The following is a 19,840-nucleotide window of genomic DNA, read 5'->3' on the forward strand; positions in this document are numbered from 1 at the left end:
TTGACAGTTCTAGATCCACTCACACTGTTGTAGTGCTTCCCCTCGACCCTGTTCCATCCTCTGTGTTTTTGTCTTGGTTTGGTTCAATCAATTAATCAAATGTGTTAATAAAGCCCTTTTTACATCAGCAGATGTCTCAAAGTGCTATACAGAAACCCAGCCTAAAACCCCAAACAATGCAGATGTAGAAGCACCTTCTTGACCTTGTCAATTGACTGTATTTTTAAATTACATGGAATGCTTTTTGATAAAGGACAGGTTATAGTTAGACTTTTTATTGAGAATAATACATATGAATTTCTTACACCTCTTTGACCTGGAGGAAAATAAAATACATCGCAACTTGCAACCTGCCTATTAAAAAAAATAATACTATTTTATTTTATCCAATTGAATAATATTGCCATTTGTGACTATTTAACCATGTACAATGTATTTTATTTTTAAACAGGCAACCAATAGACGCCAAAGCTGACAGTACAGAGGATCTTCTGTTAAATAGATCTAATGAAACAGATGAAGATTAGAGTGGGGCTCTGTTTCTGCTGCTTGCCCAAGGTAGTTTCATGTCCGTAGTCCCTGGACAGTCATGTGCCTGTGCAGCAGTAGCTACCTCTTTGACTTTCATGCATCTATGTTGTGGCTGTGTAGTTTAGCTGCAGTGCGGTACTGCTGGAGGGGGGAGGCGCAGGGGGGCTGAGAGCCAAGGAACATCATGCCTCCTACACAGGGCTGACACACAACACACAAAGCAACCATATGTTTACTGTACTCTGGGTAATGGTCATCCCACTCGGCACACACTGGTTGAATAAACATTGTTTCCACGTCATTTCAGTTAAATAAACATTGAATTGATATCTGTGCCCAGTGGGATGTTACTAACACTGACTTTGAATTGTCCCCTACTGAATCATATAGTTTCTCTATCCACAAAATTACCGGTAACATTGTTCAGTGTCAGCAGCAAGAAAAAATAGCATGTGTAATATCTACATACCCCTGCTGATCGAACAGGCCCTCCCCCCACTCCAGTCCGCTGGGAACGTAGGGTGGCAGGTCTTCTGGCCTGGACTCCGGCTGCATGTGATGGTACACACATAGTTTGACTTTGAGAACCATACTATGATACACTTATATCTCAAGTTCAATGTGTCACGCATTCTAAATTCAATTAAGGAATCAGAAAAAAAAGTAATTCAATTCAATGACGGAGTAAGAGTTGTGACTTTAACTATGGAGGTCTGTACCGGTGTGTTTCCTTGCAGGGTTGCTCTGGTGCTGGGCCCGGAAGTCTAGCAGAGCACAGGGGGAGCAGGACGGATGGGTTATAGATGAAGGGTTCTGGGTCCATGGACTTTGGCACACCCTAAACACATGCTTCTTCCTGTAGGAAAATCAAACCACTAGCATTAAAGAAATAGTATCACTTCATGTGATGCTTCAATCAATTATTGTTCTAATGGTACGTCAACAGGGCATTAATTGATTGTTTCATTTGAATACACATGACCTTTTAATCAGAAGAAAGGGTGTGTTGTCAGGGCTGTTGTTCTCTGTAGCAGGGATGCTTTCCTCTTCACAGGACAAAGTGTCCTCTCTGCAGCTCTCCACTTTTTCATGATCCTCTGCCCAGGCCTGGTGTGGCTTTATCCCAGTACAGCGTGCAGGTGTGTACCATGCTATGGCCTAGCCACCCACCAGAGTATGCAGATCATAACATGTTATGTATACAGCACATTCAATGCTAACATACAAGAGACTTGTACGAAATTTATTTTTTAGATTAATTATGTGATAAAGGGCAAATAATGTAGTCCTGGATCAATTATATACTATCAGTCTATCAATCCACAGGGGCAGAACACTCAATCATCCTTCACGCCTCACAGTGTTCTCACTTGGCCATTGTCTTTGCATAGGACTGTGGTGCACTCTGGTCTCAACATGATGCGCTCCAATCCAACCCAAAGGAAGTCCACTGGGCTCTGTGTCTTCCTTCCAGAGGCTTCAGACCAAACCTTACAGTACAGTACAAATCACAGTCAAAACTGAGTCGACTTCATAAACCTCTGTCAAAGCATAAACCACCTCTTAGAATGATTGACTAAGTTGTTCAATTGAAAATTAAATGAGGCTTTTTTTGTAAACAAAAGATGACACACTATGAAAACCTATACCAATGTTCACCGAAGGATTAATGTCTGTGTTTTCATCACAGGCCTACCGTGACAGAGCTAGCTGGCTGGAGGAGTGTTCTGGGAGGGAAGCGGAACTCTGCGATGGGACGTCCTGCTACGTTCTGCTGGAGACGGAACCCCCCGATGTCCTGCTCTCTCTGGGAGGAGTTCCCCAGCTTCACTAACTGACCCTGCAGCTGGACATCTGTGATCCGCACACTGCCTGAGGCACTATTGCACAGCACCGCAGTCATCATCCTCATCTCCATCCTCATAATCACCTCCATCATCACCATCATCATCACCTCCATCCTCATCACCATCATCACCTCCATCCTCATCACCTCCATCATCATCACCATCATCATCACCTCCATCATCATCACATCCTCATCACCTCCATCCTCATCACCTCCATCCTCATCACCTCCATCCTCATCACCTCCATCCTCATCACCTCCATCCTCATCACCTCCATCCTCATCACCTCCATCCTCATCACCTCCATCCTCATCACCTCCATCCTCATCACACCTCCATCATCATCACACCTCCATCCTCATCACCTCCATCCTCATCACCTCCATCCTCATCACCTCCATCCTCATCACCTCCACCATCACCTCCATCCTCATCACCTCCATCCTCATCACCTCCATCCTCATCACCTCCATCCTCATAACCTCCACCATCACCTCCATCCTCATCACCTCCATCCTCATCACCATCATCATCATCACCTCCATCCTCATCACCATCATCATCATCACCATCATCATCACCTCCATCATCATCACCTCCATCATCATCACCTCCATCCTCATCACCTCCATCCTCATCACCTCCATCCTCATCACCTCCATCCTCATCACCTCCATCATCACCTCCATAGGAAGCTAATAAAGAGGGTAACAGGATTCCAATCATTTATTACGCTCTTAAGAGAATCTGTCCTCACCTCCGGACCTCAACCCCTCTTTCGTCTAATACACAGATGTCCATCTGTCTCCCCTGTATCAACACATCTCTCTCCTCTCCTCCATCAAACACATTCCAAAGCCGCCGCCTCTCTGCTGAGAACCATTAACTTCTAACATAACCCAGTCTCTTTCATTTCCTATCATTCATTTAATATCTCAATGTTCAAAGTTTAGCACATCCCAACACCACCATCACCATCACCATCGGCATAATTTCCATCATCACCATCACAATCACCATAATTTTAATCATCATCATCATCATCATCATCATCATCATCATCATCATCATCACAGTAAGCCAGCACCACAGTCACCTTGGCATGACTTGACACTTTCCTGCTCCCAAACTTATTGTGTTCAAGGGTCATACCTGGAGTATTCATGCCTGTGTTGCCTGGCTGTGGACGGCCTCCTCTTCATTTCCTGTGTCCCGCAGGGAATGCTCTCCTCCACCAGGTCCTTTGTCAGGGAGTGCCAGATATCTGTGTTGCATCCGGCTCGACCGTCCTCAGCCAACTCAGAACGCCTGGCACGAGCAACCATTTTGTCCCTACCTGAGAAGGCATTTGAAATTGATTGGAAAATACTTAACAGGTAAAAATAATATGGTGGAAACTCATTATTAGACTGGCTTTCACCTGGCGAAGAAGAGGAGAGTTTAGATTTTTTGTTTCATTTTTGTGGACCATCACTTTTTTTCACAATTGAACATCTCAACATCGGCATGGGTTGTCCATCTAACATAGTCCAGATTGGACACACCCCGAACTAAGATTCCACCTCGATCACACCAATAGTGAAAATGCATTTTGGTACACCAGAAGTACATTCATTTCCAATGGAACGCTGCATTTGCCTTGCAGCTTTGTGTTGCAGAGGCAGTTTCAGTGTGTTCTGTGTGGTGCATAGTTGGAATAATCGAACATATGCTTCACACTGTACAGTCGTGGCCAAAGGTTTTGAGAATGACACAAATATTAATTATCACAAAGTTTGCTGCTTCAGTGTCTTTAGATATTTTTTGTCAGATGTTACTATGGAATACTGAAGTATAATTACAAGCATTTCATAAGTGTCAATGGTTTTTATTGACAATTTACATGAAGTTGATGCAAAGGGTCAATATTTGCAGTGTTGGCCCTTCTTTTTCAATACCTCTGCAATCCGCCCTGGCATGCTGTCAGTTAATTTCTGGGCCACATCCTGACTGATGGCAGCCCATTCTTGCATAATCAATGCTTGGAGTTTGTCAGAATTTGTGGGTTTTTGTTTGTCCATCCGTCTCTTGAGGATTGACCACAAGTTCTCAATGGGATTAAGGTCTGGAGAGTTTCCTGGCCATGGACCCAAAATATCGATGTTTTGTTCCCCGAGCCACTTAGTTATCACTTTTGCCTTATGGCAAGGTGCTCCATCATGCTGGAAAAGGCATTGTTCGTCACCAAACTGTTCCTGGATGGTTGGGAGAAGTTGCTCTCGGAGGATGTGTTGGTACCCTTCTTTATTCATGGCTGTGTTCTTAGGCAAAATTGTGAGTGAGCCCACTCCCTTGGCTGAGAAGCAACCCCACACATGAATGGTCTCAGGATGCTTTACTGTTGGCATGACACAGGACTGATGGTAGCGCTCACCTTTTCTTTTCCGGACAAGCTTTTTTCGGATGCCCCAAACAATCGGAAAGGGGATTGATCAGAGAAAATGACTTTACCCCAGTCCTCAGCAGCCCAATCCCTGTACCTTTTGCAGAATATCAGTCTGTCCCTGATGTTTTTCTTGGAGAGAAGTGGCTTCTTTGCTGCCCTTCTTGACACCAGGGCATCCTCCAAAAGTCTTCACCTCACTGTACTTGCACATGCACTCACACCTGCCTGCTGCCATTCCTGAGCAAGCTCTGTACTGGTGATGCCCGGATCCCGCAGCTGAATCAACTTTAGGAGACGGTCCTGGCGCTTGCTGGACTTTCTTGGGCACCCTGAAGCCTTCTTCACAACAATTGAACCGCTCTCCTTGAAGTTCTTGATGATCCAATAAATGGTGGATTTATGTGCAATCTTACTGGCAGCAATATCCTTGCCTGTGAAGCCCTTTTTGGCAAAGCAATGATGACGGCACGTGTTTCCTTGCAGTTAACCATGATTGACAGAGGAAGAACAATGATTCCAAGCGCCACCCTCCTTTTGAAGCTTCCAGTCTGTTATTCGAACTCAATCAGCATGACAGAGTGATCTCCAGCCTTGTCCTCGTCAACACTCACACCTGTGTTAATGAGAGAATCACTGACATGGTGTCAGCTGGTCCTTTTGTGGCAGGGCTGAAATGCAGTGGAAATGTTTTTGGGGGATTCAGTTCATTTTCATGGCAAAGAGGGACATTGCAATTAATTGCAATTCATCTGATCACTCTTCATAACATTCTGGAGTATATGCAAATTGCCATCATACAAACTGAGGCAGCAGACTTTGTGAAAACTAATATTTGTGTCATTCTCAAAACTTTTGGCCACGACTGTATGTGTAGAAGGCTTGGCATAAATGGCAGCAGAACGTGAATGTTGAACTTTTGTTGCACACATATCAAGATGATGCTGCGTGGCATTTTGCGCAAAAACACTGTTGGTGTGATCGAGGCGTTACTGGTGAGCAGCTGTCTCGACTAGGTATACAGACACCACCCCAGCATACGCTGATTTACACGTCTTTCACACACACTCGGTTTAGGTTTTGGAAGCAGAAGAACAATGTATAGAAACTAAACCATTAGTTTGTTAAATATGATAGTACTTGACTTGTTGCCTGAATGTTTTAGTCTGCGTTCTCTATACTTATATTCAAATGCAAAAATACATACTGCTATCTGCTCCCTGATGCGGTTTTCTGGAGTAGATGTCTGCAGCTGTAGCAGGTCTCTTCACATGGGCCTGTCTTTGGGGATGGACCAGGTGGAAAACTTGAAACTTTGTACAAACATACAAATGCACATACATTTTTATATGTTATGTGGCCAGTCTTTCCTACCTGGGGACCAATGCTGAAGTCCCATTGGTATCCCAGGACACCTTCCACATTGCCTGTGTGGAAGAGGTTATATTCCATATACAGTGGGAAGAACAAGTATTTGAAACACTGCCGATTTTGCAGGTTTTCCTACTTATAAAGCATTTAGAGGTCTGTAATTTTTATCATAGGTACACTTCAACTGCGAGAGACAGAATCTAAAACAAAATTCCAGAAAATCACATTGTAGGATTTTTAAATTCTCCTTCAGGGTAGCTCACTGCCAGAGTGAAGCGTCATTTAAAGATGATCAAATAACTACAGGTAGTGAGCAGGATATGCTATACCAAATCCCCTGAATGAAGAAACACAGAACCCTGTGATATCAGAAAACAGCAAGCATAGCGAGTAACAGCTCACCTGTATTGCTCACCTGAGGTAGAGTACCTTATGATAAACTGTAGACCACACTACCTACCAAGCGAGTTCTCATCTATATTATTCGCAGTCGTCTATTTACCACCACAGACCGATGCTGGCACTAAGACCGCACTCAACCAACTCTATAAGGCCATAAGCAAACAAGAAAATGCTCATCCAGAAGTGGCTGGGGACTTTAATGCAGGCAAACTTAAATCAGTTTTACCAAATTTTTTACCAGCATATCACATGTGCAACCAGAGGAAAAAAACTCTAGACCGCCTTTACTCCACACACAGTGTCACGACTTCCTCCGAAGTCGGTCCCTCTCCTTGTCCGGGCGACGTTCGGCGGTCGACGTCACCGGTCTTCTAGCCATCGCCGATCCACCTTTCATTTTCCATTTGTTTTATCTTGTCTTCCCACACACCTGGTTTCAATTCCATAAATTCCATGTTGTGTATTTAACCCTCTGTTCCCCAAATGTCCTTGTCCGGCATTGTTTATTGTAAGTGCTTGTACACGTTATGTCTGGTGTGCGTCGGGTTTTGTACCCATTTATTTATTGTTCTGGTTTCCATTGGGTTTTTATTATTAAACTGCGCTGATGGAAACACAGTTTTTGCTCTCCTACGTCTGACTTCTCTGCTGCCAGTACGCACCCCTTACACACAGAGACGCATACAAAGCTCTCCCCCAACCCTCCATTTGGCAAATCTGACCATAATTATATCCTCCTGATTCCTGCTTACAAGCAAAAACTAAAGCAAAAAGTACCAGTGACTCGCTCAATACAGAAGTGGTCAGATGACGCGGATGCTACGCTACAGGACTGTTTTGCTAGCACAGACTTAAATATGTTCCGGGATTCATTCAATGGTATTGAGGAGTATACCACCTCAGTCATCGTCTTCATCAGTAAGTGCATCTACAGCGTCGTCCCCACAGTGACTGTACGTACCCCAAACAGAAGCCATTGTCACGTTCTGATCTTAGTTCCTTTTTTATGTCTTTGTGTTACTTTGGTCAGGGCGTGAGTTGGGGTGGGCAGTCTATGTTCTTTTTTCTATGTTATTGTATTTCTGTGTTTGGCCTGGTATGGTTCTCAATCAGAGGCAGCTGTCGATCATTGTCTCTGATTGAGAATCATACTTAGGTAGCCTGTTTTCCCCATTTTGGTTGTGGGTGTTTATTTTCTGTGTAGTGTCTGTTCACCTTGCAGAACTGTTTCATTTTCTCATCATGTGCCTTCTCCCAGAGCCATGCCTCCTGTGTGTATCTCCATTCCAGTGATAATCCATGGCAAGAAGCCTCCAGTGATAATCCATGGCACGAAGCCTCGAGTGATGATCCATGGCACGAAGCCTCCAGTGATAATCCATGGCAAGATGCCTCCAGTGATAATCCATGGCACGAAGCCTCCAGTGATGATCCATGGCAAGAAGCCTCCAGTGATGATCCATGGCACGAAGCCTCCAGTGATAATCCATGGCACGAAGCCTCCAGTGATGATCCATGGCACGAAGCCTCCGGTGAGGATCCATGGCATGAGGCCTCCAACGAATGACGTCAGTCCGGAGCCTCCAGCAACGCCTTCTAGTCCGGAGCCTCCAGTGTCGCCCTCTAGTCCGGAGCCTCCAGCGACGCCCTCCGGTCCGGAGCCTCCAGCGTCGCCCTCCGGTCAGGAGCTGCCAGAGCCGCCCGTCTGTCCTGAGCTGCCAGAGCCGTCCGTCAGTCAGGAGCTGCCAGAGCCGCCCGTCAGTCAGGAGCTGCCAGAGCCGCCCGTCAGTCAGGAGCTGCCAGAGCCGCCCGTCAGTCAGGAGCTGCCAGAGCCGCCCGTCTGTCCTGAGCTGCCAGAGCCGCCCGTCTGTCCTGAGCTGCCAGAGCCGCCCGTCTGTCCTGAGCTGCCAGAGCCGCCCGTCTGTCAGGAGCTGCCGGAGCTGCCCGTCAGTCAGGAGCTGCCGGAGCCGCCCGTCAGTCAGGAGCTGCCGGAGCAGCCCGTCAGTCAGGAGCTGCCGGAGTCGCCCTTCAATACGGCGCTGCCGGGGATCGCCCTTCACTGGGGTGCTGCCGGAGTCTCCCGCCTGTCCGTTGCTGCCGGAGTCTCCCATTTATTCGGGTTCCGCTGCAAGGGTTCCCAGTCCGAGGTCGGCGGCGAGGGTCGCCGCTCCAAAGGCGCCACGTAAGCGGGCAAAGACTATGGTGGAGTGGGGTCCACGTCCCGCGCCAGAGCCGCCACCGCGGACAGACGCCCACCCAGACCCTCCCCTATAGGTTCAGGTTTTGCGGCCGGAGTCCGCACCTTTGGGGGGGGGGGGGGGGGGGGGGTACTGTCACGTTCTGACCTTAGTTCCTTTTTTATGTCTTTGTGTTAGTTTGGTCAGGGCGTGAGTTGGGGTGGGCAGTCTATGCTCTTTTTTCTATGTTATTGTATTTCTGTGTTTGGCCTGGTATGGTTCTCAATCAGAGGCAGCTGTCGATCATTGTCTCTGATTGAGAATCATACTTAGGTAGCCTGTTTTCCCCATTTTGGTTGTGGGTGTTTATTTTCTGTGTAGTGTCTGTTCACCTTGCAGAACTGTTTTGTTTTCTCATCGTTGTTATTTTGTGTAGTGTACAGTTTTATATTAAATTATGACGAACACTTTTGGTCCTGCATTTTGGTCCTCTTCTCCTTCACCAGACGAGAATCGTTACAGCCATGGATTACAGGCAACATCCGCATTGAGCTAAAGGCTAGAGCTGCCACTTTCAAGGAGTGGGACACTAATCCGGATGCTTATAAGAAATCCCGCTATGCCCTTAGACAAACCATCAAACAAGCAAAGCGTCAATACTGGATTAAGATTGGATTGGATTATCATGACGTGTAGTCAAAGCATGTGCAGACCAACTGGCAAGTGTGTGTCTTCACTGACATTTTCAATCTCTCCCTGACTGAGTCTGTAATACCTACATGTTTCAAGCAGACCACCATAGTCCCTGTTCCCAAGGAAGCAAAGGTAACCTGCCTAAATGATTACTGCCCCATAGCACTCACGTCGGTAGACATGACTGGCTTCCAATTGAGAGACGAGCTTAAAGTTTTCTTTACTGACCATCATTTTCACTTGTCTGACTGCTTGCATGATGACGAGTTTCTCACACGACTGGCTTATCTGGGTGATGTTTTTTCTCGCCTGAATGATCTGAATCTAGGATTACAGGGACTCTGCAACTATATTCAATGTGCCGGACAAAATTGAGGCTATGATTAAAAAGTTGGAGCTCTTCTCTGTCTGCATTAACAAGGACAACACACAGGTCTTTCCATCATTGTATGATTTTTTTGTGTGCAAATGAACTCAAGCTTACGGACAATGTCAAATGGGATATAGCGAAGCACCTGAGTGATTGGGTGCGCAAATACGCAGGTACTTTCCCAAAACAGATGACGCAAACAACTGGATTCGTTATCCTTTTCATGCCCTGCCTCCAGTCCACTTACTGATATCTGAACAAGAGTACCTCATCGCAATTGCAACAAGCGGTTCTGTGAAAATGTAATTTAATCAGAAGCCACTGTCAGATTTCTGGATTGGGCTGCGCTCAGAGTATCCTGCCTTGGCAAATCGCGTTGTTAAGACACTGATGCCCTTTGCAACCACGTACCTATGTTAGAGTGGATTCTCGACCCTCACTTGCATGAAAACTAAATACAGGCACAGACTGTGTGTGGAAAATGATTTAAGACTGAGACTCTCTCCAATACAACCCAACATTGCAGAGTTATGTGCATCCTTTCAAGCATACCCTTCTCATTAACCTGTGGTGAGTTATTCACAATTTTCGATGAACAAATAAGGTTTTATATGTAAGATGGTTAAATAAAGAGCAAAATAATTTATTATTATTATGTTATTATTTGTGCCCTGGTCCGATTAGAGCTCTGTCACTCCCACAAGCCGGGTTGTGACAAAAACTCACACTCATTCTTATGTTTAATAAATGTATCGTATAGTGTGTGTGTAGCAGGCTTACAATGATGACAAAAAACAACATATGAGAGTGCGCTGACCCTGGTGCTAGAGGGGGTACGCAGCTGGAGGCTGAATGTTTTGAAGGGGTACGGGACTATAAAAAGTTTGGGAACCACTGCCTTAGATCATACCTATGTGAGAATGCTGTTCATTGACTACAGCTCAGCGTTCAACACAATAGTGCTCACGAAGCTCATCACTAAGCTAAGGATCCTGGGACTAAACACCTCCCTCTGCAACTGGATCCTGGACTTCCTGATGGGCTGCTCCCAGGTGGTAAGGGTAGGCAACAACACCTCTGCCACGCTGATCCTCAACACTGGGGCCCCTCAGTGGTGTGTACTTAGTCCCCTCCTGTCCTCCCGGTTCACCCACGACTGCGTGGCCAAACACGACTCCAACACCATCACCGACAACGATGAGACAGCCAATAGAGAGGAGGTCAGAGAACTGGCAGTGTGGTGACAGGACAACATCCTCTCCCTCAACGTGAGCAAGACAAAGGAGCTAATCGTGGACTACAGGAAAAGGCGGGCTGAACAGGCCCCCATTAACATCGACGGGGCTGTAGTGTCCACATCACCAACAAACTATCATGGTCCAAACACACCACGACAGTCGTGAAGAGGGCATGACAATACCTTTTCCCCCTCAGGAGACTGAAAAGATTTTGCATGGATCCCCAGATCCTCAAAAGGTTTTACAGCTGCACCATCGAGAGCATCCTGACCGGTTGCATCACCACCTGGTATGGCAACAGCTCGGCATCTGACCGTAAGGCGCTACAGAATGTAGTGCGTATGGCCCAGTACATCACTGGGGCCAAGCTTCCTGCCATCCAGGACCTATATAATAGGCAGTGTCAGAGGAAAGCCCATAAAATTGTCAGAGACTCCAGTCACCCAAGTCATAGACTGTTTTCTCTGCTACTGCACGGCAAGCGGTACCGGAGAGCCAAGTCTCGGACCAAAAGGCTCCTTAACAGCTTCTACCCTCAAGCCATTAGACTGCTGAACAATTAATCAAATGGCCACCGGACTATTACATTGACCCCCCACTCCATTTGTTTTCTACACTGCTGCTACTCACTGTTTATTATTTATGCATAGTCACTTCACCCCTACCTACATCTACAAATTACCTCAACTAACCTGTACCCCCGCACACTGACTCAGTACCGGTACCCCCTGTATATAGCCTCGTTATTGTTATGTTATTGTGCTACTTTTTAGAATTGTTTATTTTTTACTTTAGTTTATTTGGTAAGTATTTTCTTAACTCTTCTTGAACTGCACTGTTGGTTAAGGGCTTGTAAGTAAGCATTTCACGGTAAGGTCTACACTTGTTGTATTCATAGTTTGATTTGATTTGATGCCAACACACTCTGGTTTCCCTTCTGGCTTCGCTTTATTTATTTGTTAAAATGTCACTTCAAAAGACCAAGCTGGAGCATCAACAGAAACAGTCATACAGCTTCCTTTTAGTTTGGAAATCTGGACATAGAAATATAATATGCAGAACTGACACAATGATCTGACTGTCTTTTTCTACCACATGTCAGGCATTCCCATATCTTTCCTACAGAGGGCAATGTTGCAACAATAATAAACACTGCCACTTAACATCAGCATCTGTGCCTTGATCCATTTTACAAAGCAAAACAACATACAACTAATTTTGTAAACACTATGGTGGGCTATATACTATATCACCACCTATCATTCTTCCAATCAAATAAGGTGTTATCTTGTTTTCTCATTCCTCAGAAAGTGATACATTATTGAGGCTACAGACATCTTCTCCTGGAGGTAAATGTGTCATCCCTGTAATCATTCCACATAGCTCTAAATGGATTGATCTGTATTTACTGATGTAATCTAATACAATTAGCCGACAACGTTACTTCACCAACTGCATGAGCACACTCAGGACCTTTAAGTTTATTCAGTTGTCAGGTAGAGTTGCTGAAGCCAGTTAACGTCAGTCACATCCCCAATGAAATGGTCTTGCAGACACTTTCCTAGTAGCTATATACCTATAACACCAAACCTTAAAGTCAACTCTCATTTGTATGTTAAGCCTTTTATTTTGTTACTGATAACACAATGAATGTGTTCATTTGATGTTCTAAGAACTTTTGGAACGTGAAGAGCAGTCTTTGTTTACAGTGTTTGGAGCTCATGTTTGACTAGCAAATGTTGTGCAGTAGCCTACTGTGTCTATATCCATTACATGACTGAAAGCATTCCATGAACGTGTGCTTGACTTGACTATGCGAGAAGTGATGTAAACACAACCATTATGTTGAAGCATTACTTCACATCTCTAAGGTCAACCACCTGTCATATCTGGCACTCCCTCAAGATGTCTACATTAAATAAGCGCCAGATGTTTTCAATCAAGTATCTAGTTTGCTTGGGTGGAGCACTGTCTTTGTAGCAGTGGTGTAAAATACTTGAGTAAAGATCATTTAAAGTACTAGTTCAGTAATTTTTGTGGGTATCTGTACTTTACTATTTATATTTTTTACAACTTATACTTTTACTGTACTACATTCCAAAAGAAAATAATATACTTTTTACTCCATACATTTCCCCTGACACCCAAAAGTACTTGTTACATTTTGAATGCATGAAAAATGGTCCACTTCACGCACTTCTCAAGAGAACATCCCTGGTCATCCCTACTGCCTCTGATCTGGCAGACTCACTAAACACACATGCTTTGTTGTAAATTATATTTGAGTGTTGGAGTGTGCCACTGGCTATCTGTAAATAAATAAAAAAAACAAGAAATTGTGTCTGTTTTGCTTAATATAAAGAATTTGAAATTATTTATACTTTTACTTTTGACACTTAAGTATATTTAAAAACAAATACTTTTAGATTTTTACTAAAGTGGGGCGGCAGGTAGTGGGGCGGCAGGTAGCCTAGTGGTTAGAGTGTTGGACTAGTATCCAAAAGGTTGCAAGATTGAAAGGTTGAAAGATTAAAAATCTGTTGTTCTTCCCCTGAACAAGGCAGTTAACCCACTGTTCCTAGGCTGTCATTGGAAATAAGAATTTGTTCTTAACTGACTTGCCTAGTTAAATAAAGGTAGATTTTTTTTTGAGTAGTATTTTACTGGATCATGTTCTATTAAGGTATCTTTACTTTTACTCAAGTATGACAGTTGGGTACTTTTTCCACCTCTGCTTTGTAGTTGTTATTCAACTCTCGGACATAGATGGAGAAAATAAAAATTGTATTTTCGGGATCTTTTGAAAGGCAACCAGCGATGAAAGCTAAGGCATGCAGAGTCTTGTCTCTTTTCCTAATCCCCCACACTGAATCTCATTGCTAGTGGTGTTCTGCATTAGAGGGAATTATCATCCACTGAATTACGTTCACACAGAGAAGAACTCTGGAAGATAATGAAGCCATTGAGGCCTGTACTATGCAGCACTCACCCCAGCATTGTGGAGAGTCGTTCCATATATCAGCTTCATGAGGTGGAGCCCATAAAACACGCCAAAATATCCCTCTGATCTCTTAAGAATGTATGGAATCTAGTAACACCCTCTATGATGTAACAAACATTGTGAGGCCGTGCCATGGAAACCGCTAAGTATGCAAAGTTTTTTGGTCTTTGTCGAGAACCTTTTTGAGAGAGGGTTTGAAAGTGTTTTAAAACACCATATTACCTTGTTGAGGTCACCGTTTCTTCCTGGCGGTTTTGACCACAGATTGAAACTTTTGGGAAGAAAATCGCAGCGGGGGTTTGAGAGAGAGAGAGAAGATCTTATCGATTATACTATGAATCACTGTGTCCTCCCCACATCCCTCCTTTTCAGTCCAGCTCTTTCCCGAGCAGTGATTTACGCACGCACGCACGCACGCACGCACGCACGCACGCACACACACACACACACACACACACACACACACACACACACACACACACACACACACACACACACACACACACACACACACACACACACACACACACACACACAGAGAATAGAGAATAGTTGATAAAATAACGTTTGACTTACACACACTATCTTGTTTGTGTGAGTAGAGTAGGTCAGTAACTTATACAGACTCTTCCGTCTCTCATCTGGCTCTCCTCCAAAATGGGAGTCACAAAGGCAGGACATTTCAGTCACAAATCAAGTTAAAGGACAAGCTTAAAGTAATTTCATATACCATACAAAATTCTCAGGAAGTCTCACAGGCCACAACTTTAATATTTTATTTGTATTTGTTTATCACTTGTGGTGTACCGTGTATATAAAACGCAAAAATATTTTAACATGTGCATGGATTTTTGGCACTGTGTATTTGCTTTAGAATTCCTCTATGCTGTATCTGGCTTTAGTGAACTGTTATATACCACGTCTGTCCTTGTGTCAACCAACAGTAGATACTAAATAAATCAAATGAAATACTAAATCCACCCACAGTATTAACGTCCAACAATACTGTAACAGCAAACAGATGGTATTGCATATTGCCTTTGGGATCTTCTATAATGGCAAACAGGATAAAACATCATCCAATGTCGTAATCCAAATCCGAGCCTAGTTTCTGAATGAAAGAGCTGATCATGGACTTTGTACCATAATGACATCATAGCCAATGCACTTACCACTGCAGATCGACTCCGTAATGGTAACTTGTGTATATAGACAAGTTATCGTTACTCATTGTGTATTTATTATTACCTTTACTATTACGTGTTATTACATTTTTATTATTTTGCTATTTTCTTTCTCTCTGCATTGTTGGGAAGGAACTGCAAGTAAGCATTTCACTGTTAGTCTATAACTGTTTTTGGCGAAGTATGTGACAAATAAAATTTGATTTGAAGACTGGCGTAATTTAAAATAACCAGGTAATTGAACAGAGGTATTTAAGTCTTGAGTAGTCCGTTATTTTGTAACATTGACTATATCCTGAAAGCTGTAGACAAACATCTGTCAAAGATCCTAGAGGCTTCATCTGGTTAGGCATGAAGGTCAGAACATGGAGCCTTTTAATTCCTGAAGGTTCAGAGGGTGAGGTCAAATCAAATCCCTCCTACCCTATTGGAACTAAACACAGGTCATTGTGAATACCTGAACAACCTCGATGGGGTGTCCTTAATAAACATCTTGCTTGATACAATATGTAACTGAGACTGAGAGAAACAGATTGGTACAATCTAAGGCCAAGTGACAAACAATAATGCAAGCACTAGGGATGGGGGTGTGAGCAGGTGGGTCTGTCAGCATATGCGCTGCTGGTGTTGAAGTCAGGTGCAGGAGAGCAGAGAGTTGTGATCAGGCACACACTTTATTCGGCAGAAGCAAACAACAGACCGACGCAACAGTGTCCAACAAACCTCCAGCCAAGGGCAAAAGTGCAAAGCGCGACAAAGTCACAAATAAGCAAAAATGTTTAACAATTAAACATACTCCGGGTTGAACCATAGTACCCGGGGGAAAAACCAGCTAGGCGCGTCAAAACAAAACAATCCCACACAAAGACATGGGGGGGAACAGAGGAATATATATATATATATATGCAGTTGAATAGGGAATGTAAACTAGGTGTGCGGGGAACAAGACAAAACAAATGGAACAATGAAAAATGGAGCGGTGATGGCTAGAAGGCCGGTGACGTGGACCGCCGAATGCTGCCCGAACAAGGAGGGGAGCCGACTGACAGGATCTGGGCAGATGAGATGTAGTGTGTGTCTGTAAGTTGTTGTTCGTAAAATATTTGTTTTATGTAAATGTAAAACAAAAGTAAATATTATTCCCCCAACTTTTTTTTATTATATATATGTTTTGTCCTGTGTAATATATTGATTCTCTCCAAGTGCTCTTAATCACCACATCATACTCCCACACCCTCTCTTTTTCTGCTTACGCATGTATAGGGAGTGGGCTGGTTAAGCGGAAATGAGGGGAGCGAGAGAAGTGATTAGGGATTCTGCCTGATCAGCACCACACGCAGTGCTCATGATTAATGCTCATACTACTCTAGAATGAGAATTGCTTTCTACATCCCTCAATCTAGTTACCAGTCTCAGAGTTTACAGTGGAAATACACTCACTTTCAAATCTAATACTGTCATGTTGTGTTGATCATCTTTTAACAGGCTTTATGATCAGTGACATAGCCAGGATTAAATATATATCCCAGTAATAAAACAACCACTCTAAAGGGTCAGTTAAGGGCACATTGCTAAAGCTACAACTGAACCAGCTGGTTCCTAGTGTTCCTTACGAACACTCTTAAGAAACTGCCATGATGCTTCAGAGGAAATCACTTCAGTGTCATTGCTTGTCATTTCATGTACTGTCAGGTATATAGTAATTCTTATGACAGTGTCACAACAATGTTTAGTGTCTACTTACAGTAGTGTTAGCCTCGCGCGACCATCCTGATCTCGCAAACTTACATGAAGTGAAAGGAAAGTTCAGCGCAGTGGTCAGGCTGGTGGATCAGGCTAACTTAGCCTCTAAACAGAACACTAAACACAATACTACAGTACACAGCATATAGTCATGTTTTGGTATCACCCTGACCCTACCTTAAGAGCCAATGTACTGTATACTGTAATGAGTAGAAGAGCCCTCCTGCTCTGACCAAGAGGACAAGATAGATGTATATTTTCCTCCTCCCCTGATATGCCACATTTCACTGGTCATGCTCCTAAAGAAACTGAAATTAATACTGAAAATAGTCCAAAATTATCCACCATGTAAACATTGAAGTCTATATAAAGAACATAATTTCGGTCCACAGTAATTCAGAGATGAAATATTCAAAACTGTTCATGTTTTTGTGCGTACATGTCAGTCTCCCTTTAAATAAACAGTGAAACTGAACAAGAACCTGACCTTTCTCTCTCTTAGAAAGGCTTGACAAAAAGAGTCATGTTTCTGTAAGGCGATTGAAAAGGTCAAACTCACCAGTATGTGTGACATATTTCCAGGCACTTATTTCCAGGCACAATGTAACGTTAATGTGCACCTTGTTTTCTGGACCTCTCTCTCTGTGTTTCCATGCTGCAGGAGTTTCTTTGTCAAGGGCTTGTTTGTCGTTGCCATGGGGCAGCTTGAAGTCCATAAGACCAGGCAACAATAGAGGGTTTAAGATTTGATTTACAGCAGCCTACATACTGTATGCTGACCCACACCCCTACTGCCATTGGTGACATATTTAACCTGCCATCTTGTGATAGTCAACCATCTGATCCTATGGATGAAACCTAAATGTTACATTTAATACAATGAGTGAAATCCAATGTGGATGTGTTTATTGTTAGAGATATAACAATTAAAGGGACATTACATTCCAAAATCACATTCATTTTGTGAAATCTATTCAGACCTCGAAAGTAGTCGTCTGTTGAGATAAGTCCATGTCTTGGGTCATCTGTTGTAGTCATACACTGAGTGTACAAAACATTAAGAACACCTTCCTATTATTGAGTTGCACCCCCCCCCCCCCCCCTTTGCCCTCAGAACAGCCTCAATTCATCAGGGCATGGACTCTACAAGGTGTCAAAAGCATTCCACAGGGATGCTGGCCCATGTTGACTCCAATGCTTCCCACAGTTGTATCAAGTTGGCTGGATGTCCGTTGGGTGGTGGACCATTCTTGATACACACAGGACATTTTTGAGCATGAAAAACCCAGCAGCGTTGCAATTCTTGACACAAACCGCTGTGCCCGGCACCTACTACCATACCGTGTTCAAAGACACTTAAAAACTTTTGAATGGCAGACATACACAATCCATGTCTCAAGGCTTAAAAATCCTTCATTCACCTGTCTCCACCCCTTCATCTACACTGATTGAAGTGGATTTAACAAGTGACATCAATAAGGGATCATAACTTTCACCTGGATTCACCTGGTCAGTCTATGTCATGGAAAGAGCAAGTGCTCCTAATGTTTGTACACTCATTGTATGCATGTCACTGTAGGTGTGTGAGTACCAATAAAAATAATTATTAGAACAGAACAGGAGACATTTTGACCCCAACAAACTGTTAAAAAATTAAGAGATCTAAAGGCTATCATAATGTGAAGTAAGTAACCTTATGTCACGTTCCTGACCTTATTTCCTTTGTTTTGTCTTTGTGTAGTATGGTCAGGGCGTGACTTGGGGTGGGCAGTCTATGTTATTTGTTTCTATGTTTAGGGTTGTTAACTAGCCTGATATGGTTCTCAATCAGGGGCAGGTGTTTTACGTTTCCTCTGATTGAGAACCATATTTAGGTAGGCTGTTCACACTGTTTGTTTGTGGGTGATTGTTCCTGTGTCAGTGTTTGTGCCACACGGGACTGTTTTCGTTCGTTTCGTTCATTTAATTTGTGTGTTCCTTCCTGTTTGTGTGTTCATGTTATATGTTCACAAGTTCAGGTCTGTTAACGTCGTTTATTGTTTTGTAGTTTATCAAGTGTTTTTTCGTGTTCGTCTTTCTTTAATAAAACAAGTATGTATTCAAACCACGCTGCGTTTTGGTCCGATCCATGCTCCTCTTCAGACGAGAAGGAGGACGAGCGTTACACCTTATGCGAGCCAGACCAGTTCATATGGCAGGAGCCTATCTCCTGTTTCTATATCGTGAGGCAACTTTATGTAGAAGCACCCTCCCTGGACAGGACACTAGTCTATCGCAGGGCCTTACCATGAATCTATCTCCTTAATGCCAAGCAGAGACACATCAGGTCCCATTTTTACAGTCTTTGGTATGACTCAGCCAGGCATCATACTCACAACCTTCCAATCTGAGGGCGGATGCTCTAACCACAAGGCCACTGAGTCATAATTGCAAGACCACTTCAAATTCCAAAAGTACTGACCTCAATGTCTCTAGTTTACGGTGTGATTGTTTCATTCCAGCTAAGAGAACACAGTCTGCCCTCACCATAACTGTCCTCAGGTCCAGCTCTTTTAGAAGTGAGTCTGCTGATTGGAGTATGAAGGCCAGTGATTCACAGCTCTCAACTGAAATACTAAGTCTAAACAATCTATAGAAGCAAAGAAAATATAATTCCTACAGTGTCATATGTTTGTCCCCAATGCTGTTGTGTCTTGTATCGTATCAAAGTGTCAAAGTGAATAAAAAAAATAACACACCAAAGCCCCTAACGTCTAAAATTGTATAATTATTTATAGTTATTGTCAAGTGTCAGTGTGCGGCGGTTAGGACGGAGTCAGGCGCAGGACACATAACTGAGTAAAAAGACGTACTTTACT

The 19,840-nt window shown here is 43.6% G+C and overlaps 1 protein-coding gene across 4 annotated transcripts; it reads right to left on the reverse strand.

The window, feature by feature from the left end:
• Positions 1-259: 259 nt before the first annotated feature.
• On the reverse strand, positions 260-17,654 carry LOC129838621 (lamin tail domain-containing protein 1-like). 4 transcript variants are annotated; one of them, XM_055905720.1, is made up of 10 exons: positions 17,542-17,654; positions 6,178-6,230; positions 6,011-6,084; positions 3,534-3,717; positions 2,228-2,411; positions 1,902-2,021; positions 1,514-1,689; positions 1,251-1,387; positions 1,001-1,080; positions 260-732 (listed from the first exon to the last, which is right to left on the reverse strand). In XM_055905720.1, the coding sequence occupies exons 1-10, from the start codon at positions 17,554-17,556 to the stop codon at positions 625-627; spliced, it is 1,131 nt and encodes a 376-aa protein (XP_055761695.1). In that variant the 5' UTR covers positions 17,557-17,654; the 3' UTR covers positions 260-624. The 4 variants fall into 4 exon arrangements, with proteins under 4 accessions (XP_055761695.1, XP_055761697.1, XP_055761698.1 ...); XM_055905722.1 differs by lacking the exon at positions 6,178-6,230 and having other exon boundaries at positions 6,011-6,080; XM_055905723.1 differs by lacking the exon at positions 6,178-6,230.
• Between the last annotated feature and the right edge of the window lie 2,186 nt (positions 17,655-19,840).

Source organism: Salvelinus fontinalis, chromosome 39, assembly GCF_029448725.1.
Source record: "Salvelinus fontinalis isolate EN_2023a chromosome 39, ASM2944872v1, whole genome shotgun sequence".
Lineage (NCBI taxonomy): Eukaryota > Metazoa > Chordata > Actinopteri > Salmoniformes > Salmonidae > Salvelinus > Salvelinus fontinalis.